The sequence below is a fragment of the Cheilinus undulatus genome, linkage group 8 (assembly GCF_018320785.1).
Source record: "Cheilinus undulatus linkage group 8, ASM1832078v1, whole genome shotgun sequence".
Lineage (NCBI taxonomy): Eukaryota > Metazoa > Chordata > Actinopteri > Labriformes > Labridae > Cheilinus > Cheilinus undulatus.
Window position 1 is genome coordinate 47936360 of NC_054872.1, and position 21624 is coordinate 47957983.

Here is a 21624-nt window from a genome sequence, read left to right on the forward strand (position 1 = left end):
CAGGAACACCTCAGATGGGAGCTTTGCAAGATGGATTCACCAGTGAGAAACACGGAAACGGGTGTATCCATCTGCTTTGCAAAGTTAGCTCTTGTCCTTTGAGCACAGAGATTTGTTCAGGTTCTCCAGTTTGAGGAACATTTTTCTGAAATTGTTTCCAAATTTTCTGCAGCCTGGTGAGACTCTGCCTCCCTTAAATGCTCCTTAATACCCAATCACTTGGTAGCGACAGGTTACTGATATGTTGCTAATTAACTTAATTAACTGCAAGATGCTTCAGCTGTTTGTCAATTGCACCACTTTTCCAATCTTTTGTTGTCCTGTCTTTACCATTTTGGGATGTGTTGCTGTCTTCAAATTTAAAATGAGGTGATATTTTTCATGTAATGATAAATTGTCTCAGTCTTACCATCTGATCTGTTGTTCAGATTTGCACGTCTTTTAATTCTTCTCTAAATTCCTATTTTACACAGTGCCCCACTTCTTTTTTTTTAAATTGGGGTTGCACGCTGTTGCTGGAAGTTTGCATTGCTGTGAAAATAAAGAGCTTGCTAAAGCTTAATAGAGAGCGACACAGCAACAGTAACAACTGTGTTAAACACATGCTTGATATCCCCTCTCAGGGAGCTGATCAAACATGTGCCAAAGAGATATTTCTGCCAAGAAGGTAGCTGTTGTATCCATTACTTTTGCACATGCCACACAGCTGTTCCAACAAAATTCTCTGGCAGATGTGAGCAACAGACCTTATTAGATCACATCCAAATAAAAGGTTGATCTAAAATCTTGCATTGGGGAAAAGAAGCCGCATAGTCTGCTTGGTACAAAAAGCAAGTTTGACTTTAAATAGGTTGGTGTTTGTGCACGTGCACATGTGTCATACTGTGACTCCCCCTTGACTACTCATTGTTTTGATTCTACCTTAAACAAGGGACACATGGGGAGGGACACAGCGCACAGCGGCACTGACAGGAGCTGCATTCCAGCGAAGGTGAACACAAAAAGAGGGGTTAAGCCACTCCCTTTTGAACTGGCTGCATCACTGGATTATTGCTAAATTCTTTCTGGGGTTTTCACTTGTCAGAACAAGCAGAGGCATAACGTCAGCAGCAACACAGAGAAGAGCAGGAAGAGGGGGACGGATAGAGTCGGAGAAAGTGCCAAGGTGTGATCAGTGAAGGCAGGAGAGCTAGTTTGAAGAGTTTGAATTTCAGAGGGAAACACAAGATAAAGAGGCTAGTGAGTGAGAGCGAGAGAGAGAGAGAGAGAGAGCACAGCTGAGGGGTGTGTCATAACAATTTAGTTCCTCAAGGAAGTACAACTCAACATTATCTTAAGACAGGGTGGTAGCAGTGACAGCAGCGCAGCAGGAGGGCTGTTTTCTTTGGTGGTTTTGTTTCTGCATGGTGGAGATGAAGGGATCTCATTGAATCGGCCGGCCTGAGCTGTCAACGTGAGACACAGCAGAGGGAGAGACATATCTGACAGACCAGGAGGGAGGGGGAATCACTCACACAGACACAGGTAAGACACTTCTACAGTGATAATGTGCTAGTAAAAACAATCCTCTCTGGGCCTAAATAAGGCTTATTTCTCTTTTTTTGTTCCTGGAAAATTTTAAAGTAAAGCGTAAAGGAGAGAAACACTAAGAAAAGGGGTGATTGGAACAAATTATGCGACTTCTCTGCACTTCCCCATCTTGAGCGCGGGCTGGGGAGATATGCATGTCGCTCACAGTCATGCTGGAACAAGTACAGTGACATGCACAGATGTAGAGCTCACACTTTTTGTTTGCACACGCTGGGAGTTGCTCAACTCAAATCTGGAGGCAGTGGACTTTCCCTCCCACAGTGGCCTACTTTGATTTGAAGCCTGTTAAAGTCAGTGAGAAACAGACAGCGAGAGGGAGTATTGTCACTCACAGGAGGGACGAGCGCAGGCCGTGGGCCTCTTGCTGATGAGTCCCCCGCTGTTCAGCCAACTGCTGCGTGTTTCGCTTCCCTTTTGAGGCAACGTAGCAGGGTGTTGGAGTTGAGCAACGACAGTTCAGGGGAGTTGTGTAATGCTGAAAGAGAAACTGCAATACGTGCTTTTTGAGGATTGCAAAATAGTTTGTTACTAAAATTTCTTAGACAAGAATTCATGCTTTAAAAGAAACTAAATATGGAACCAATTACTGATTTTCACTTGCAGAATTGGATGGTCTTTCCAGTTATTAAAAGAAGATAAAAACATCTTAACATCTCAACCATGAGCCTCGATGCCCTCGGTTAAAAACATGCAGCGGAAGTGACACTTCATCCTGGCACACTGTTGCACACGCAGCTCTTGCCGAAGGACACAGAAATCTAGCAGCTGTACTTTTGATAGTTAATCCTCTTTGGTCCATCACCGGGAGAAAATAAGAATTTCTACCAGGTCAATACAACTGCCCCTGTAGCTCAGTGATGACCTTTCAACAATAGCCTCCTTGTTTTCATTGCATTGAGTGGTATGTATGGCTTTTCTGTGTTTGCTTCTCGTACACTCTCATTGTTCCATCTGTTCAAAGGCTGCAGGCAACTAAAAAAATCCTAAACGCCTTTCAGGTCAAATCCTAGTTCCCCATTGGCCTTTTACTTATCTCTCAAAGAGGAAATGGGCTTTCAGAATAGAGGTGATGGTTGACATTTGATCCAGGAATTTGGATATTTTTCAGCAACAAACAGAAAAATTGGAGTAGATGTCAACATTATGTCATAGCAGTTGCATGTGCAGGATTGCATGTGCAAGAGAAGCATGGATATGTAAGTCAGATTCCTGTCATAAGAAAGAAAAAGTTCATACTATGCTGTTGGGTTTCAAAACAGGAACTTTGTAGAAAAAGAGTGACCTTCATTTCCATAGAATATCTTTGCTGAAGACATTTTTTTGAAGAAAAACAGTTGTTTAAGGTTGCAGCAGCTATTTAAATTGATCTAACATGCATTAAACCGTCACATAATATACAAAGATAATACTAACCCAGCAATAAGAGTTTAGCTTGCCATCAGCATGCAACTGTTCAACTTTTAAGGATTCACACAGCTTAATTCAAAAACTGTTACAAACCTCTGAGTTCAGTGCTCTGGCAGTGACCAAAAAGCACAGCATTATATTCATTTGGGGGTGCCAGTAGCCTAGTGGTTATGTACTCCATGCACTGAGGCTTTAATCCTCATAAGAGGTGGCCCGGGTTCAAACTGCGGTCATGGCTTCTTTCCTTCATGTCATTCCCCACTCTCTCATCCTAGTTTCCAAAATGAGGCCCAAAAATAAATCTTGCAAAACATGTATGCATAAAGAAATGTGTATGATAATTTTTTCTCGTTTATAGACAGTTTCTTTCCAAGGCTACATTGGACGAAGATGTCCGTCCAGCATAGCTTAAGTCTAGTTAACCATTGACCCACTGAGCCATCAGGAAACCTCATCCCATTGCAAACAGCTTATAAGACAGCTTGTTAAAATGTTTGGAGAAGGTGTCCAGATGGTCCAGAACCTTCTAATGTATACTGATTGCAAGTTACGACAAGTTGGACTCTCCCTACAAGCCCGTTATCAATGTGTGCAATCACAAAAATGGTCTATTGGACTTTGACTTAGGTGCAAAATTGTTCACTATTTACTGTTTGCATAGGGATTTTTCCAAACTGATAGCTATAAGCTCTTGCAGGTGTTGCCATGCAGTTGCGGAGAAGACTCTGTAGGTGGCAAAAAGTGATTTGTACATAGAGAAATGTTACCAAAAAGGCAAAGTTTACAAAAATAAACACTCTAAATTCTAAAGCTACTTTTGTGTCCCAAAAGTTGTGAAATATTCAGGCAAAAAAAAAAAAAAAAGTTAAAAAAAAAAGTCATGGACAAACGGCAGCAGGCAGGAATTTAAAGAAAAGCCCCCGTCCAAAGCCTGGATGAGCCGCTAGCGTATGGTCCGTTTCCACAAAAACATCTGGTTTGGTTCAGTACAGTTGTTGAGTGACGGGAAATTCTTCTCTTTTTAGAGACCCAGATTATTTGGCTCAGCTCAGTAGAGCTGCTCGTTGGATCCTTAACAGCTCTTCATTTGGTGCCAGCTTGGCTTTTTAAATGTGGTTAAATAACGACAAAGGAAGGAAAGGAAACTGGCACTCAAACAGGAGCTGGATACCACGGCTCACGTAAAAGAGCACGTCATCACTTGGTCGCACATGCCACAAGGTTTATTTGTTCGATAGTACATCACCATTTCAATTCAAAGCATGTTTGTGAAAAAAATTGGATTTTTTGATTTGTTAAAGGGGCTCGGCTAGCATCTTAGCTCAGTACAAGACTGCTTAAGACACTTTGGGTTGGGTTGGATAAATAATTTAAACTGTGGTAAAATTAGCTTTTCTGTACAGTGTAGGAATTTTATTAGAAATTTTCTGATTAGTTCAGTACTGTTTTGTACTAACTTTCCGCTGTTCCCATTCATTGGCTCTAATGGCTGTCCCCCACTACCTGACCCCCAGTGGACATTCTGGATCACATGATTGCCAACAACCAATACAAACCCCATTTGAATATTTTTTGTTACAAAAAGGAACTACAGCAGCTGATACTTGCTTTAGCTTGTTCAGTATTCTTCTACCACTTTGACAGGGGTCTGCATCATCAAATCCTCCTTTCTTGAGCATTATTTAAAGGTCTAACTGACCCCAGTACCTCCAATTCCACCTGAAAAACAGAATAAAAACAATCATAGTAGAAAGCCAAGCAAAGGTGTAGGGCCAAGTCATTCAGTAAATTTTCACTGTCAGATATGGTTATATATTGATTAAGACTATTTTCCTTGTCCTATAATGCAACTTACTGATGAAAGTATGTTTGTCTCCACTATGATAGGTGGTGCTGTGAATTTCAGCTGTTTCTACTGGACTTTCTTCCTAACAAGTTAGCAGTAACTAACTGGTGATATGTCAAAGGTGGTGAAAACATGGACAACTTTACAGGGCTGTAAAGTTTCACATGCATCATTATCTTAACTTTTGGGACAATTGTGACATATACTGTACCTCTAACTCAGGGGTTCCCAAACATTTCAGTTTGTGACCCCCAAAATAACAGTGCCAGAGACTAGGGACCCCCCTGTCCCTCAGCATGGTTGAGGCATAAATAATCACAGCCGTGCACATTCAAGAATAGTCATGTGCCGACTAACATTTACCATTCTTTATTTTTTGGAGGGCATCTCAGGACCCCCTCTCGTTGTCTTATGACCCCCGGGTGGCTAGGGTTAGCTGCTCTAACGTATGGCACTAATCAAACATAGTGAAAGCATGACTTTGGATGTGCTATGCATTAATGTTATTCAACTTCCAGGTCAAAGCACTGACTCTACAGAGCATGCTCAGAATGCTTACACCAAGTCCTAACAGCAGTATCAGATGTAGCGTAGCATTGTGTAGGACTGCTCAGTCACTGTCCACATTGCATGTTAAAAAATAAACTCTCTGCCTTGAAAATGCAAGTTTCTCTTACTGAAAGCTGGCCCTTTTATTTTGAATGCGAACTAACAGAAGTGTGGTGCTTGTAATGCTGAGCATTTGACGAATGCAAGTTGAACCGTTTTTTCTCTGTGTTGGTGCAAATTGGAGCACAACTTTCAATCACAGATGTGGATGTTTTCTTTGTAAAGCAAGCTAACAGACTCTTTTGAGTGAGGTAAAAAGAAAATCAAGTTAATCTGTCAGACTCTCCTGATGTCTTCTCATCTCCCTCTTTTCCTGTTCCTTGCTTATCTCAACACAACAGAGATGAAAATAGGAACAGTGCTACATCATGCTGCATTGCATTTGATTTAGTATGAATTCAGCTGGAATAAAATGTTGCATTTAAAAAGTAAATTTCTAATAAATTAACTGCATTTAAATGCACTGATTGGTTCAAGCAGGAAATAAGGATTTGGCCTCAGTCTCACCGGCTCTAACTTGGACGACTCCACCCCACGCCTGGCGATGAAAGCCAGTGAGGATGTCCAAGAAATGAGGCCCTACTGAATACCAAGGCACATTTTGATCAGCTGAGTCAAAAGGAGCTTACAAAATCCCCTCTCTAATCCTTCTGATGAATAAATCTTGCTCATATATGCATATATGGTAGTGTTTGCAAGCACAGCAGCAAAAAATTCCAGTCATTTGCTTGCAAATCAACCTACAAGGAAAAAAACAACCGGAAACTACTTTTACTCAGAAAAATGTGTATCCACGTATACAGGTTCACACATGTACACAAAAACTGCTGGAGTATCTGAGGAATGCTAAATATTTACCTCTCCTGCCTGCCTGGATGGCTCCACCAATCAGGACTCTCTCTCTGACTGTCCGTTTCTGCTGAAGATCCCTCACTACCTGGCAGTTACACTTACTCTCAGACCATCTCCAATGCATTTTTTCCACCTCTGCTCTGTAATTTATCATGCTTTTTCCCCGACAGCGTCGCATCACAGTCAGCAGAGAGCTGCTGTCAATTCCAGCAGACATTTGGGATGGAAACAAACACTTGAATGTGTAATGCGGTCACTCCCTGCTGGATGTAAACAACACACTAATGCTTGAAAAGCCTCTTAGTACATCTGTACTGGAACACTGATGCTGAACACTGAAAGCATCATTGAGGTGACAGGCTGAGCAACATCAATTACATGAAAGAGTTTTCATGGCAATGTGCTGCTTTATCTCGTGTGCGTTTCAACGCTCTCCAAGCGGCCTCAACCCTGTGAAAGATGTGCACAAAATAAACAATTTAGATGCAAAGAAAGGCTACACAGGGAGCAGTTTCCTGCTGGGGAGGAACATTTCCCGACGTGAAATTCTGGCTGATGACTACACACTGTGCATGTCGCTCAAATCCCTGAAGTCTTTTTAGCAAATAAATGAGACTGAAGCATGAATCTGAAACAGCTATCATGCTGCTCCACTTCCATTATCGCTGTTAAGGGGAATTAATTTAATGAATGTTCTTTAATTCCCAACAGGGAAGCCGAAGCTTTTGTAACCAAGCGAGCTATTAGATATGTGACACTTGTTCAAAATGAATGGTTATGCATGCAAAAATGGATCCTGGTGAGATATCCTATAAAAGTGACTGTTTTCTCATTATGGATGTTGCAGAAGGGATTGGGGAGCGCTGCTGATTTGCATAACATGACTGTTAATGCAGTCGGCTCACTTTTTCATTTATTTGTGAGCTGTGAAGTCATTTGCTGACTGTGCATCACTGGAGTCAAACACCAGGAATATCATCATTTAAATAAAGCTGTCGATGAAGCACAAACAGCCATGACAGAAGCACATTAAATCAGCCATCAGGCAGTCTTTCAGCTGACAGCTTACAGGCAATATGCTGTTACTAACACACTCCATGTTTCATCTGTTGTTTTACCCAAAGGCAGACCTCAGAACGATAATTAAAGTAGCCATCCAGCTCAGGGTGCTCACTTCTGTTCCCTCAACTCTGCTGATACAATCTGGAAACAGCAGGCATGGACCTGCCTCAGCTATGCAGCCTACCTGCTCCTCACAAATGCTTGTCCACACAGGCAGCAGAGAGTTTTACTGCAGACAGTCACAGTGACTGATGCTCAGCAACGATTTGTCTTTTCACACAATCTGACTCTGTAAATGAAACCCTGTTGCTTAGAGATTCTGTTTTCATAACACCAAACTTCTTCACTGCTTCAGTTGTATTGACAAGAGGGTCCTGCTTTGGTATTTACAGTTTTAGTTGAATAAAACTGATTTCTAAAAGCTAAAATGTGTAGTTTTGCACTGATATGTCTAAATGAAGTTAAAAATTGCAAACCTTAGTTTATATACAGTGCTTAACAAATTTATTAGACCACCATCCAAAGTAAGGTTTATGCCACAGCCACACTAAATTAACAGCATTGGTAATTAACAAAATCATTTTTTATGTTTCTGCAATGGTTAATACACCAATATGTAGGAGCTCGTAAACCGAAATGATATTTTTAATGCTAAAATAAAATTATTGCTGTTATCCATGAATTTTCAAATTTACTGATTTACAAAAAAACCCTGAAAAAAATAGTGAAGCACATTATTATTTCTTGATTAATATGTCAAATTATAGTTGTTTACTTGCATTCCTGAACAGAAAATGAGTTTCAGTGTTTGAATGTTATGCTTGATTAATTTCTGACTTCTCAGAGAAGCCCAGTGAGCCAGCTCAAATTTGGGAATAAAAAGGTGAATTCAGTTTGAAATTCCTCATTCCTGTTGAAAATGGTAAAACGTGGAGAGCTCACTGAAAATGAAAGAGTCTGCATTAAAGCACTTCATGATATTGGATGGTCTCTGAGACAAATATGACAGGTGGTCTAATAAATTTGTTAAACACTGTATTTTAAGTAGAATATTTACATCACCTAAAATTGGTCAAGCAATTTAAAAAAAAAAAACAGAGAAATCCTAAATTTTATTTATTCTAACAGACCAAGTCTCGTCACAGCAGCTGTCACAGAAGACATGTTTGTAAATAGCTCGCCACTTTTAACAGCTTTTCTTCCTCTGTGTTAAATTCATTCATGGACCATAAATGAAGGCTTAAAGTTTATCAAATTAACCTTATGGAGTGATGTTTTGGCCATTTTTATTGATTTGATTGAGAGCCGGGCTGCATGGTAGCGCGGGGATTAGTGCCAAGGTCCCTGGTTTGCTTCCTAGTCAGGGCCTTTCTGCGCGGAGTTTGCATGTTCTCCCCTTGCATGTGCATGTTTTTCCGGGTACTCCAGCTTCCTCCCACCACTACAAACATGCTCGTTAGGTTAGATGGTGACTTTAAATTGACCATGGTGACCAGTCCAGGGTGTGCCCCGCCTTTCACCCAATAACAGCTGGGACAGGCTCCAGCCCCCCCCATGACCCCAACAGGATAAGTGGTATAGAAAATGGATGGATGGATGATTGAGAGCCCTGTGGCAGCTCTTGTTTTCCCGTACATACAGTTGGAAGTCTACTGATTCTTATAGAAATCTTTGTGATATCCCTAGGCCTGTCTCCCTTCTTTCGATCCTGAATGGGTTGCAAGAATGTTACAAAATGGAACTTTTGTGGATTTTTTGGGTAAGCGAACAAGCTGCTTAAAGGCTGTGACGAATCATATGTCTATCAGCTTGTTAGGTGTCAGATTGTCCAGCAGTTTCAAATACAGTAATGTGCAGGACTTGTATGCATGCTTAAACCAAACATTGAGGCTGAAACAGGGTGTAGATGTGGCAAGTAAGCTGCCTGAGGGCACCTTTAAAGATCAAAGGTGGATCGACACAATCATAGCCATGCTCTGGGGTGGATATAGCAGGTATGCATGGCCTAGGGTACAGTACTATCTGGGTATGTAGTAGAGTTGCCATGAGCTCCTGTTCGTGCTGTGCATGTCACAAGGGCCTGAAAACTGCCAGTGGTTTCCAGGTTACCTGGGGTGATAAGACCCAGACAAAAGTAATGCCATCAAGATTGACCTTGGCTTCCAAGCAACTCGTGTTAACACTTAAAAAAAGACAAAAACAGCAACCACAAAAAGAGGAAATGATGTAATATGCTCACCATACATCAGGTGGATAGGGGCCTGAGTGGGAGCAAACTGAAGTGGAAAAAAAAATGCAATTTTGGTGTTTTATACAAAATCTATCCATATTTATGGTTTTGTCGTGGTTCCAGTTCCGGGACATGACACCCAAGGTCACCTACAAATACATAAATAAAACTTAGTACCGGGCCAAGTAAACAATCTATAATGAAGAGAACTAGATGCAACAAAAGGCAAAAGGAATATGCAGAAAAAAAGCACACTACCTTGACTAGGCAATTTTTAACAGGCAGGTTTTCAGCTCGGCTTTAAAAATATGGAGGGTCTGTGTTGCAATTGAGCTGCACAGCTGAATGCTCAAGACCCCAGAGCAGAGCAGAAGGGTCAGTGAGGAGCATGGAGGAAGAAGATCAGAGAGCACTGGTAGGTGATGGTTATGGAGAGCCTTGAATGCTAGAGGACGAGGGTGATATGTTGAACTTATAAGCAATGTACTTCACTCAGTAATACCTAGTTAAATAGATTGTGTCATTGATCATTCACATAAAAGCACAAAGTAAAATAGATTGTTTCTTAAGTGAGAGAAGAGAATTAAAGTTAGTTTTTTATGTATATATCTGTAATGTTACAGCTGCATCCCTGGACATTAGGAACTCAGCTATACTCTATATATTCAGCTCTCATTGTCAATTCAAAACCACTGTACAGTCCAGCATTTTTTTTATTTTTTCTTTGCTCAATGTTCAGAATGCGAAAACGCCCTCAGTGTCAGCTGCTTTTTCACAGCACTCAGATGCTTTCAGTTGAAAACAGTTCAACTTTTGGAGCACTGCTGAACTCGTCAGTTTCACTTTTCCTTCGCTGAACAATCAAAATCATTAAAGGATGGGACTTTAGTGCTCTACTGTTGATGTGACTCCAAGTGCAAGTTCCAGGTCTACAGCTTCTGCAAAGTGGACATAATATCTGCACTTTTTTCTCTGTTTCATAGTTGATTTTCCTTGAACAAGCAAATAGTTAACTATACAGAGAGCTAATAAAGTTAGAGATACTACAGAGGGAAGTGGAAGTCAACTTTCACAGCCTATAGTAACAATAAATGCTGGTAAGAAGAGATGTGAAACAGAGGTTGTGAGTGCTGTCAGTGTGATCATGGCAGCTGTGGACACAGGACCTTACTGCTTACTTCTTTTTTTATTTAATAGTGGTCAGCAAACAGCGTCTAATGTGCTACAACCACTTTCTGGCAGTAGCACCCCATTTCAACCAGGCATCTGTAAAAACTAATGCAAAAAAGGGTTTTTTTAATGGATATAGTGGCCTCATTAAATCTCTGATTTCTTACTAAATGACTGATTGAATAATTAAAATTAATGCCCATCCCTGGTATGTGTTAAAATCTGGTCTGTAAGGGAACATGGCAATTTGGTTGATGTTTGGAAACAATCATTATCTGATAAGATTTAAATTAAAAACCCAGTATCTTCAGGTTTTTTTTTTTATAAACATATCCATGGTATGGTCGAATAATTTTGTTTTTAGAATACAAGTGGAACATAGTCTACAAGAATTCATATATTGGCAGAAAATACATTCAAAATATCTTACTCATCAATGTAGATGCCTCAGGTATCAGCATTTTTGAGAAATGGCAGTTCAGCCAATATAAAATTCTGCTTTATTTAGATAGAAATTTAGTTTGACTACCACTGGGTTGTTGCAAAAATGTGTTTTCTGTCACATCTAAGTTCTTTATTAAGGGTCATATCCAGGATAGCAGGATCACAGTTATTTGGCTGTACTAGTGTATTTTCATTGCAAAAAATGTACAAACAAGCAGTTTAAGTTTGGGCCCTGGTCACAGCCCCACCCTACAGTGAAAACTCACAGTTCACACAACTTTAGATCTCCATGTTGTTTAGTATAAGCAAAAGAATTCTGGAGTCAATCAGACGAAATCCCTCAGACTAGTTTGCTAAAATATAAAACTTGTGAATTGCAAAAAAAAAAAACAAGATTTACCTTAAGCAGTTTGTAGTGCGATTCCTGTGTATTTCAGAGGATGACCTTGTCTTATCATGATACATATGTGTACCAATTTGCATGCATGTAGCACTTCCCCAGTCCCCTATCTCTCCTGTGAGGCCCCTGTATGATGGACTTGCATGATTCCACCAAAATACAAGAATTTCCACTGAGGGGCAATTTTCTGTAAAGTTTGGTGAGTTGTTGAGCATTAAAGCCCCAAAATTAGCAGTTCTTCTGACAGCAAAATGATGCATACAGATACAAGTGGGTACTTGCCGACCCTAGGTCTGTCCTCAGACCTTGATAAAGAGCAGTCTTAGTGGCACTAATGTCTGTCAGAGATGCTGCATGACTCTGGTGATTCTCTCTTTTTTTATAAAACCATCCAAAGTATTTTGGATTGAAGCAAAACTGGAGGTATGCACCGGAGAAAGACATGACTTTCATCAGCTATAATAGAGTCATGTTAGTTTGATCCTGTTGGTATTTGTTTTTTTGATTATTTGTGAATCAACCTGTTCTTGTTTGCCTTGTTTTGCTGCATTTTTCTAAGAACATCTGCTAAATGTTATCTAAATGAAGTCATCCTGTTTAAATAATGCTGTATAAATACAGATCTGCCAGCTTTCATGTTAGAGATTAGGTGAAATGAAACGTAATTAAACAGGAATTAATTCAGACTGTGTTGACAATCACAGATAAACAGTGGATTATGTAGTTGTGTTAGCAATCTGTATGCAGGCTGATAACCTCCCTGGGGTCCCCTGTGATGGAGGCTAGGTGTGGTGAAAATCTCAGTGGAGAAATTAAAAGCCTCTGTAGGGTCTCTTCCATGGTACTTTTCCCTTTTGTCATTATATGTGTGTGTCAGGTACAAAAACAAACCCCAGAACTAAACATAAAAGCAGATTTTCAACCTTGACTTGAGGACACCAACTGACTTTGACATGGCAGTATTTTAGCTCAAAATATTTACAACGTGGTGGCCAAACTGCACCGATTGGGGACTGGAAAGTGTCTGGATTTCTGTGGTTCAAAGTCATGACTGGAACAAGTAGGAAACCCCCAGATGACTTGGGGAATTTGGAAGGAGAAGTGAACATGTGATGCTTTCTGCTGCATTCATAACAACAAACATTTGGCCCCTTGAACAAGGCCCTTAACCCCCAACAACACCACTGAAGCTGCTCCATCTGGCACTGACTGGACTGGATATGTACTGAGTGCCAAAGTTGGTGTAAAAATGTAGTTCCTCTTTATCATTTAAGGCTGTCTTTAAATGTCTTTATTATTTAGATTTCAGCTGGCAGTTTTCTTTCTTAAGGACTTTTATTTTTTTAGTCAAGAATGGAGCCAGGACTGGTTATGTTTAATCAGTGTTTTTTTTTTCTTTTTCTTTTAAGTTTTAACTACCCACCTCCAACAATTGAGGTTGAAATCGTCTTTACCCATTTTATTCTTCATATAGAGTTACAGCAGGGCAATTTATAGTTTGAGCCACTGGTGGACTTAAGGGGGACTTAACCATATGTTTGAAAAATGTAGTGAAAGTGCCCGCTTGGATGACCCTGTGGACGATGACACATGATAGAGTGCCTTTAAAGTGAACAAAATGTGGCAAGTGCCCTTTAGGATGCCCTTCGAGTTGCCAATACATGACAAACAGCCTCAAAGATGTCTCTTTAGTGCAGTGGTTATCAACCTTTTCAGTCCATGACCCTCAAAATAAAGGTTCCAGAGACCGGGGACCCCCACTGTACCTGAAGGTAGTTGAACACAGCCATGCACAATCAAGGGGGGATAAATGGGAGAGCACCCAACCAAACTGGGGGCCCATGGAGGTTAGCAAAATGTTACGATGTCATTTAGCAGACACTTTTATCCAAAGTAACGTATGTTTGAGAGCAAGAACAAAAAAATTATGGTCCATTGTAAAGTTAAGCAGTGATATCCATAGTTTATATATAACCTGAAAAAATAACCACTTTATCATAGAAACAAATACCTTGTTTTAATAGTTTGAGTGGTAAATATCCTCTGAAAAATGTTAATCCCTTTGTTAAGAAAATAATTAAAATGGGTTATTAATGGCAAAAAAATGGGGGGAAAGGTGGTGAAATTGGATTTTAAAAGTAGCACAAATGGGTTAGAAGTGGCAAAAGTTAGATAAAAATGGCAAAAAAAAAAGAAAGAAAGAAAAGAAAAAATGCAAAATGGGTTCAAGTGGCAAAAATGTGCATAAATAGTGGTAAAATGGAGTTAAAAAGTATCTGTTTTGGCTTTAAATTGGAAAAAATGAAAGGAAATTTGGTGAAATGGGATGAAAAATTAATATAAACTGGCAATAAAGGGTTAACTGAGAAAGAAAAAATAGGCAGATAGTTGATATTGGTTAAACTAACAAAATGGGCATGTCAGTGAAATGTGGTTAAAATGGTAAAAATTGGTTGTAAAAAGTGGTACAAAGGGGTGTTAATAATGGGTCAACAGGGGAAACTTTAGTCTTAAGTGTCAAGAATTGGTTCAGAAGGCAAAAACAGGCAGAAAAAAAGTGGTAGAAAGGGTTTAAAAACTGACAAAAACAGGTGTTAAAAGGCAACATTTTGTTAAAATTGGTGGAAAAAAATGATTGAAAGGGGTTACAATTTGGTAAAATTGTTGTAAAGTGGCAACAGTGTTATCTGAAAATATTCATAGTTATTTTAGGGCATTTGGAAACCCCCTTTCAGTGCCTCGCAACCCCTAAGAGGGTCCCGACCCCAAGGTTGAGAAGCACTGCTTTTGTGGACTACATGTGGAAAAAGTGCACCTGAGTGGACTTAATATGATAAAGAGCCCTCTAAGGGGCCTTTCCAGTGGACAAATCATGATAAAGTTCCCTCATCAGTGCCCTCTTAGTTGACTAAAATGATAAAGTTCCTTCTTTGATGCCCTTAAAGAGCTACAAATCCACAATCTGCCCTTTAAGGTGTACTTCCACTGGACAAACCAGGATAGGTGCCATCCACAGTGTCCACTCAGAAGACAAGATGTGATAAGTAGTCCAATAGAGTGCCCTCTCTAGCAGTGTACTCCCCCCAACAAGACCCACATGAAAAACAAAACACTGACACATTGCTGTCAGAAACCACCATCAATTCTAACTATTTCACCGATTAAAGCTTTGAAAGAAAACCTATTCATGTTTTTCTTATTAAAAAACCTTTGTATAAACTACTTGATAACAATTTTGTCATGGTTTTAGCCAACATCTGCAAATCTTATTTTGGCAGCCTCAAAGCAGACCAAGCCTTGCGCTCCCTGAGATCTATGGCATCTATGGGTCCGGGGGGTCCGGACCCCAGGTTGAGTACCACTGCTCTAGAGGTCATATGTCCTAAAATGCAAGTGCCATAAGCTTCTTGGTATACAGTTTATTTGTGCATCTTTGTGAAATAAATGGTTACAAAGTTAATAATTCCTGGTCAGTTTTGTCATGAAGGTGTGCTAGGTAATCCCAGAACGGAAAAAAAGTCCAATTTAATCCTAAAATTCTAACTATTTCACCATAAATGTGATTTTTTTGTGTGTGCTGGTGCCCCATAAATACAGCAGGGGCCCTTTTCATTATTTTTGCCGCTGCTCTTCAAACAACCTGAGTCTCCGGTGTGAGCCCTTTGATGGCTCATTTATGCTCTTAGTTCAAAGTGCATATGGATACGTATGGAGCTTTCTGAATCATGGAAGACATGAAAGCAGAGTACAGAGAGAAAGCGCCGTTCATACCCCTATGCGTTTCAAACATAGAGCATAAATGAGCCTTTGAAAGGCTCCATCCAAGCAAAGCCATGCATAATGACTTTTTCTAGCAGTAGAAAGAAGTTATGAATGAAACAAGACTGCAATGCACAGTGAGGAACGGTCAGTCCAATCACAGAAAAGCCCAAATTACAAATTCTGGTTAATCATTTTTGATTTGGGAGGGTATCTATATGGGCTTCAAGTTGTGAAGTGCCAATAATGTTGGAAACTGAACTTCTGTTGCAAGATTTAACATTGGCATTACAGTGTCACATATTTTTGCTTCTTTGTTCTACCTCAGGCAACCATGGAGGCCTTCAGCTCAAAGGACATGGCCATGAGGGCGCAGAAGAAGATCCTCAGCTCCATGGCCAGCAAAGGCTCCGTCCAAATGTTCATAGACGACACCACCAGCGAGATCCTGGATGAACTGTACCGGGTCTCCAAAGAGTACTCAGGTAACAAATCTGAGGCCCAGAAGGTGATCAAAGATCTGATCAAGATAGCTGTGAAGATTGGCGTGCTGTTCAAGAACAACCGCTTTAGCACAGAAGAGCTGGTGGTGGCCACGGATTTTAAGAAGAAGCTGCACCTGGGGGCCATGACGGCTATCAGCTTTTATGAGGTACTGCTCCATATATTTCCATGTACACATAGAGTAATGTTTAAAAAAAAGAACCAATACTGATAATGTCTTTCACTGAGTAAAGAATATTTCCACTGTAGCATAAGGGTCATGACACCAGTAGGTAAACCGTTAAGAGCAAATCACCTGCTGAAGTTAATGGAAAACAAAGTAGATAGGAGCAATCCATGCTGGAAGTTTGCCCAAATGATGCCTGCCCCAACTTCTTCTACGTCAGGGGGGTCAAAACTCTTTTCACTGAGGGTTGCATACAGAAATATATAAGGACATTGGTATATAGTATATACCATATGCATATATATATATGCATATATGCATATAATACAGAAAACACGTGAATAAATTCTTCCTGCTGAGATAACCGGACTCGCCAGATGGATTTGTTTTACAGGCCCATCTGGAAAATCTTCAATACTAAGTGTTTGGGAAAGGGCAGAGGATTTGAAAAAATTTGGTCCTGTCACTTTCTAACCGGGCCTAACCGCTTCAGACGGGAGCTTTGCAAGATGGATTCTCCAGTGAGGAGTAGGGAAACGGGCGTATCCATCTGCTCTGCAAGGTTACTGCTGAGATGCTTGTTTACAAAATTAGCAATGTAGCAACGTCTTCTGCTGAAACTATGAAGTGCAGTACAGTCAAAAACAAGCTTCATGTTCAAATGTGAGCCATTTTTCATTTTATTTTCTAGAATTTGCTGTTGGCTGATCAAAATTGGACTGCGGGCCGCATAGGTTGGACACAGCTGTTCTAGGTTAATACAGCTCATCTAAACGAATGGCAGTAAATGGGAAAGACAGTCTTATGGATTTAAAGGCTTACAGCAGTTCTCTACAGTAAAAATCTCCTTTTGTATTCATACAGTATTGTCTGTAAAAACCAGGGCCAACTGCAGATACCAATAATCAAAAATACATAGCCCAATTCCAGTACCAAAGTTTTTTGCCAAAGATGTCTTTTGGTGTTCATCCACTATTGTCTCATGTTTGACAACATGTTTGACTCTTTTTGCCTGGTAAAAATATCTCTTCTTTTTCTGTAGTTAGGTGTGCTACATGCCAGCAATAACCTGACTGATATAACAGGTAAACATCAGCTGCTGACGTCAGTTCATGCCACCTTATCTGCAGATGGTGATGATTGTCTACAGGGCCGATACTGATCTTAAACTGATTCATCAGTGAACCTCACAGTACATACCTGACAAATCAACATAAACATGTTGTTTGACTCTGATATAAAGCCTCTTACTAAGTAATATAAAAATACTAAAGTCTCTTCAAAATTATATTTAACACTTAGCTTTCATGTGACTGAACATTCAGAACACCAAAAAATATAGGAAGTTGGCAGATTTATGATTATGCACTCTGCAAACCTTGGTAATAATTATACATCATTATCCCTTCAGTAAAGCTTTCAGCTCCCCATCCTGAACTTGACAAGACAGGCAGATTTTACCAATACAGCAACTGCAAGGGGTCTCATGCTCCAAGGGCAAAAAAGATATCATCACTGTAGTTGTGCTGCAAATATGAGGTAAAGCCAGTGGTGTAGTGCAGTGGTTCCCAACCTGGGGTCCAGGGACCCCTAGGGGGGCACAGGGCCCTGTTTGCTCTGACATTGTCAAAATTAGATGTTCGATTAAAAAAAAAAATCATGATTACGAACCTAATGCACAATAGAGTATAGAGGCCATCCTACAAGATTACAACATAAGGAGAATGTAGATTTCTAATCAAAAAGGTCAAAAATTTGTTTGAAAAAAATCCAAATTTTTGAGATTTTTAAGTCTTATATTTACAACATTTCACTGTTTCAAAAGTCAGGAATTTACAAGAAAAAAATCAAAATTTCAGAATTTAAAAAGTCTTAAATTGACATTAGAAACCTTTTTTAAGTTTAAAAGTTTTTCAAATCCTAATTTTACAACGGTGTAAAGTCAAAAACATAAAAGAAACCAAACTGAAAACAGTGGTCAGATTTTGACTTTTGGGCTGTATAATCTTAAAAATTCTTAACCGGGGTTCAGGGACATTTACTGCTTTTAAAGTCATAAAAATGTACTTTTAAAAAAATGAATTAATTTTTTAAACCTGATTTTTTTCCCCTTGAAATTAGTCTTTCTTTTTTTTTCAAGAGTGGTCCTATAATGAACTGTAATAATAATGGATAGTTTGGACATAGATCTTTAGTCAAGAAAAAGTCTATATAGGTCTGTTATGATGGGATTTTGTCAATAAAAACAATGTCAAATGATGTATACTTTTTCTGAGTGGGTCTTAGGGGGGTCTTAGCTTTCTTTGGTGCGAGTAGCTGGGGTCCTGAGGAAAAAAGGTTGGGAACCACTGGTGTAGTGGGTCCAAGAGAAGTGGGTATATTCTTAAATTGTCACACAAAGGTTAAGCAGACCACCTAGTGAAAGATAACAACCACTTGTTAAAAAGGACATGTAAGATCATCTTGCATATTTAGTCAACAATTCATATAATATGGGAAACCAAAGAAGAGCAGCTTTGACAATCACCACTGACCCACACACTACAGGCTGAGATAACTACATGATTATTAATTTTGAGCAAACTATTCCATCATTAGTAGCAGTGTTAGGGTAATGCAGGGATGTAGAAGTGGGAATACTGTATAGCAGGGGTTCTCAAGCGGTGGGTCGGGACCCAAGAGTGGGTTGTGGAACCCTTTTCAATGGGTTGCAGATTTGTTTTTAGGTGAAGAAATGTGCCAGAAAGTCTATGAAACTCTTTTCAAACACGCTTATTATCTCGTCTCTCTCTGTTTTGTCACATCTAGTACTGTCTAGGGTCCAAACTGGGATTTTTTTCCATAAATCGACTATGCAACATTAGTTCAGGCAGGCCACGGTGTCAAGTGCTACCATTTCATTGAGATCATCTGATCTCATGCAAACCCTCATCAGCTGATGGTCAGCTGATTCTCACTAAGCATTCTATTGGCTTAATGCACCCATGCTGCCATATTTAAGTTGCTCTGGCATACCTTCTCTTTGCGGCTCCCTCTGCAAGCTGCTGCTTTGATGCCTCCTCCACCCCAGCTTCTCCATAATTTGACTTTATCAGTGCCATTCTGTTGTCAGTGATACCTCCTTTGCTCTTGGTTTGCTTCCTCAACTGACGCTGTTTTGTCTGAACGGTGTTCAGTTCGACACAAACTTGTGGATTGAAGCTTTTCAAGATGGATTTGCCTGATGACAGACATCTCATCAAGACTCTAGAAGAGAACAGATATAATACCAACAATGATCAGCAGTGATCTAGCTTTGTACATGTTAAACTATTTAGATGCTCTTCTAAGAAATAGAGCAAGTACAGCTTGGTATATTGATTTTTTATTGTAGATTTGTCTGGTAGTTTTACTGCTTTTTGTTTCACCTGAAAGACATACTTTGAATTTTCATTCATCTTCAGTTTTTATTTTGTTCATTCACTATGATTGCTTTTAGCTAAATGTAGTACAGTTTTTCATTAGTATTTGCCTGGGGCCTCCAAATCAATAGAACTAATTTAATTAGTTATTATTATAAAATGACAACTGCAAATGAAGATTTCATTTTGGTATGAAAACTTTAAACCCCTTTGAACTGGATATATCTGATAAAGGACTTAATACATAAGTATGCTATAATATGATAAATCACTACTTTACTCAGTTATATTTCATAAACTTTTCTGTCATTACAGAATACAGACAATAATGGCTCTTGATGTTCTGACATTTCCGCTCACTGTTACAGGTGGACTTTACCTTTGACAAGGCTGTCATGGAGGAACTCCTGACCACTTGCCGAGATCTGCTCTTGAAGCTCGTGAACACCCACCTCACCCCAAAATCCCACGGTCGCATCAACCACGTCTTCAACCATTACTCCAACCCCGAGCTCCTGACCCAACTGTATGAACCCAGCGGGCCTTTCCGACCCCACCTCACCAAGATCTGCAAAGGACTCAACAAACTGGTGGAGGAAGGGACAATATGATATAAACAATGACATGTCAGTCAGACACTGGGAGATCTATGAACAGACTCAGAAACTGTTGGACGATTTCAGTCTTACTGCTGCTGAGGACAGCAGCTTATGACGAGATGTGAGAACAAAACTGATGCCTCATTGTTCTCAGAGAACAAGTGGGATGAAACAAAGTTGTCTGAGTCATTCCTCAAGTTTTTTTTAAATCTAAAGGTGATACATAACTGTGTTATTGTGATATACATTTCACAGAAACTGAACTTGAATATAAAATTGTTTATATCAGCTGTTTATTATATTACGACATGTCAGCCTATGTTTGATATCAGAGACCTTGAAATGCTCCATTTTTAACTACTGATGTTTCTTAAAGAGGAGGGGATAAAGTGCCTGTGCAGATTGCATTAAGACAAAAGATGGGAAGCAATTTCACTGTAATACAGCACTGCCATCTAGTGGTCAAGATGATGCTTGAGCAGCTCAATGTAATGTATTTACTGAGGCGTCCAGAAGACAAGGAACAATAAAGTGAATATCCCCACACAGGATGACCAAGTTTGTAGTTTGAGCTACTCAGCATGTTTAAAAAGTACCATCAAACAGACCGACTTTGATGGTTTTTACTGATTTCCCTGCTGAATCCTCTTATTCCTGTTTTTCTAAAGATTAAATAGTTGGTCATATTCTTTGGATTTTTCATTGCTGAGACATTAAAAGTCAGGAGACAAAAAATTCACACCACAGTTCCTCCAAAAATTCCTTCATTTAATATCTACCTGCAAATTGCAATAAGGTACAGAAGTCAAACAATTCAGTGGCAGGCTGGCAACACACTCCAAGATTCAAGGCTGGGTTTTGGGTCTGATTTTCCCTCCACAGGGGATGTGGCCTGGTCTGAAGCTTGTTACAACTGACTTTTTGTTCAACCAGTCCTCAAGTGTCAAGCCAATATGAATATTTTTACTTTTCCCGATCAAGTGAGAGCTGTCCCGGTCTCAAACTATGAACATTTAACATGTTTGGTATGTTCATTCCAAGTTGGGCTGCCCCTGATAGGATACCACCGGTAGTCAGAGTGAGCAAACCAGGAATGCCACCAGCTGGATGCTGCACACTAAAAGAGCACAAACATGGAAGTAGCCATGATCGAAAGTGGGGCAATCAATCCAAATTTAGATTAAATTGCAATTTAGGCTTCTGCAGTTTTCAAATCACAGAAGGTGCAACATTTCTTTGACCTAAAATTTTTGCCAAAAAAAACAAAAAAGATGTTATAATGACACAAGCAACTTTTTAAATGTCAATTTCTTCAGGAATAGTAAATTTTGTACTTCCTTATTTTTGATAATATATTTCTTTTTAAAAGTGGGAATAACAAAAAATGATTATTCCCTTCAATACAACAATTCATAATACTCACAATATGTGTCAGAGTACTTGGAATTTAAATCTAATATTATGATTTAAATCTAATATTATGGTGGTTATGTTTGATGCAAAATACATAAGATGATATATGAGATATATATATATATATATATGTATATATATATATATATATATATATACATATATATATATA

At 39.5% G+C, this 21624-nt stretch overlaps 1 protein-coding gene across 1 annotated transcript; it reads left to right on the forward strand.

Annotated features, from left to right (window-relative positions):
• The first annotated feature begins 1101 nt into the window (after positions 1 to 1101).
• Positions 1102 to 21541, forward strand: tnfaip8l2b (tumor necrosis factor, alpha-induced protein 8-like 2b). Its single transcript, XM_041794451.1, has 3 exons — positions 1102 to 1524; positions 15698 to 16021; positions 19809 to 21541. Exons 2-3 carry the CDS (start codon positions 15704 to 15706, stop codon positions 20049 to 20051), a joined length of 561 nt encoding a protein of 186 aa, XP_041650385.1. The 5' UTR covers positions 1102 to 1524; positions 15698 to 15703; the 3' UTR covers positions 20052 to 21541.
• Positions 21542 to 21624: the final 83 nt, after the last annotated feature.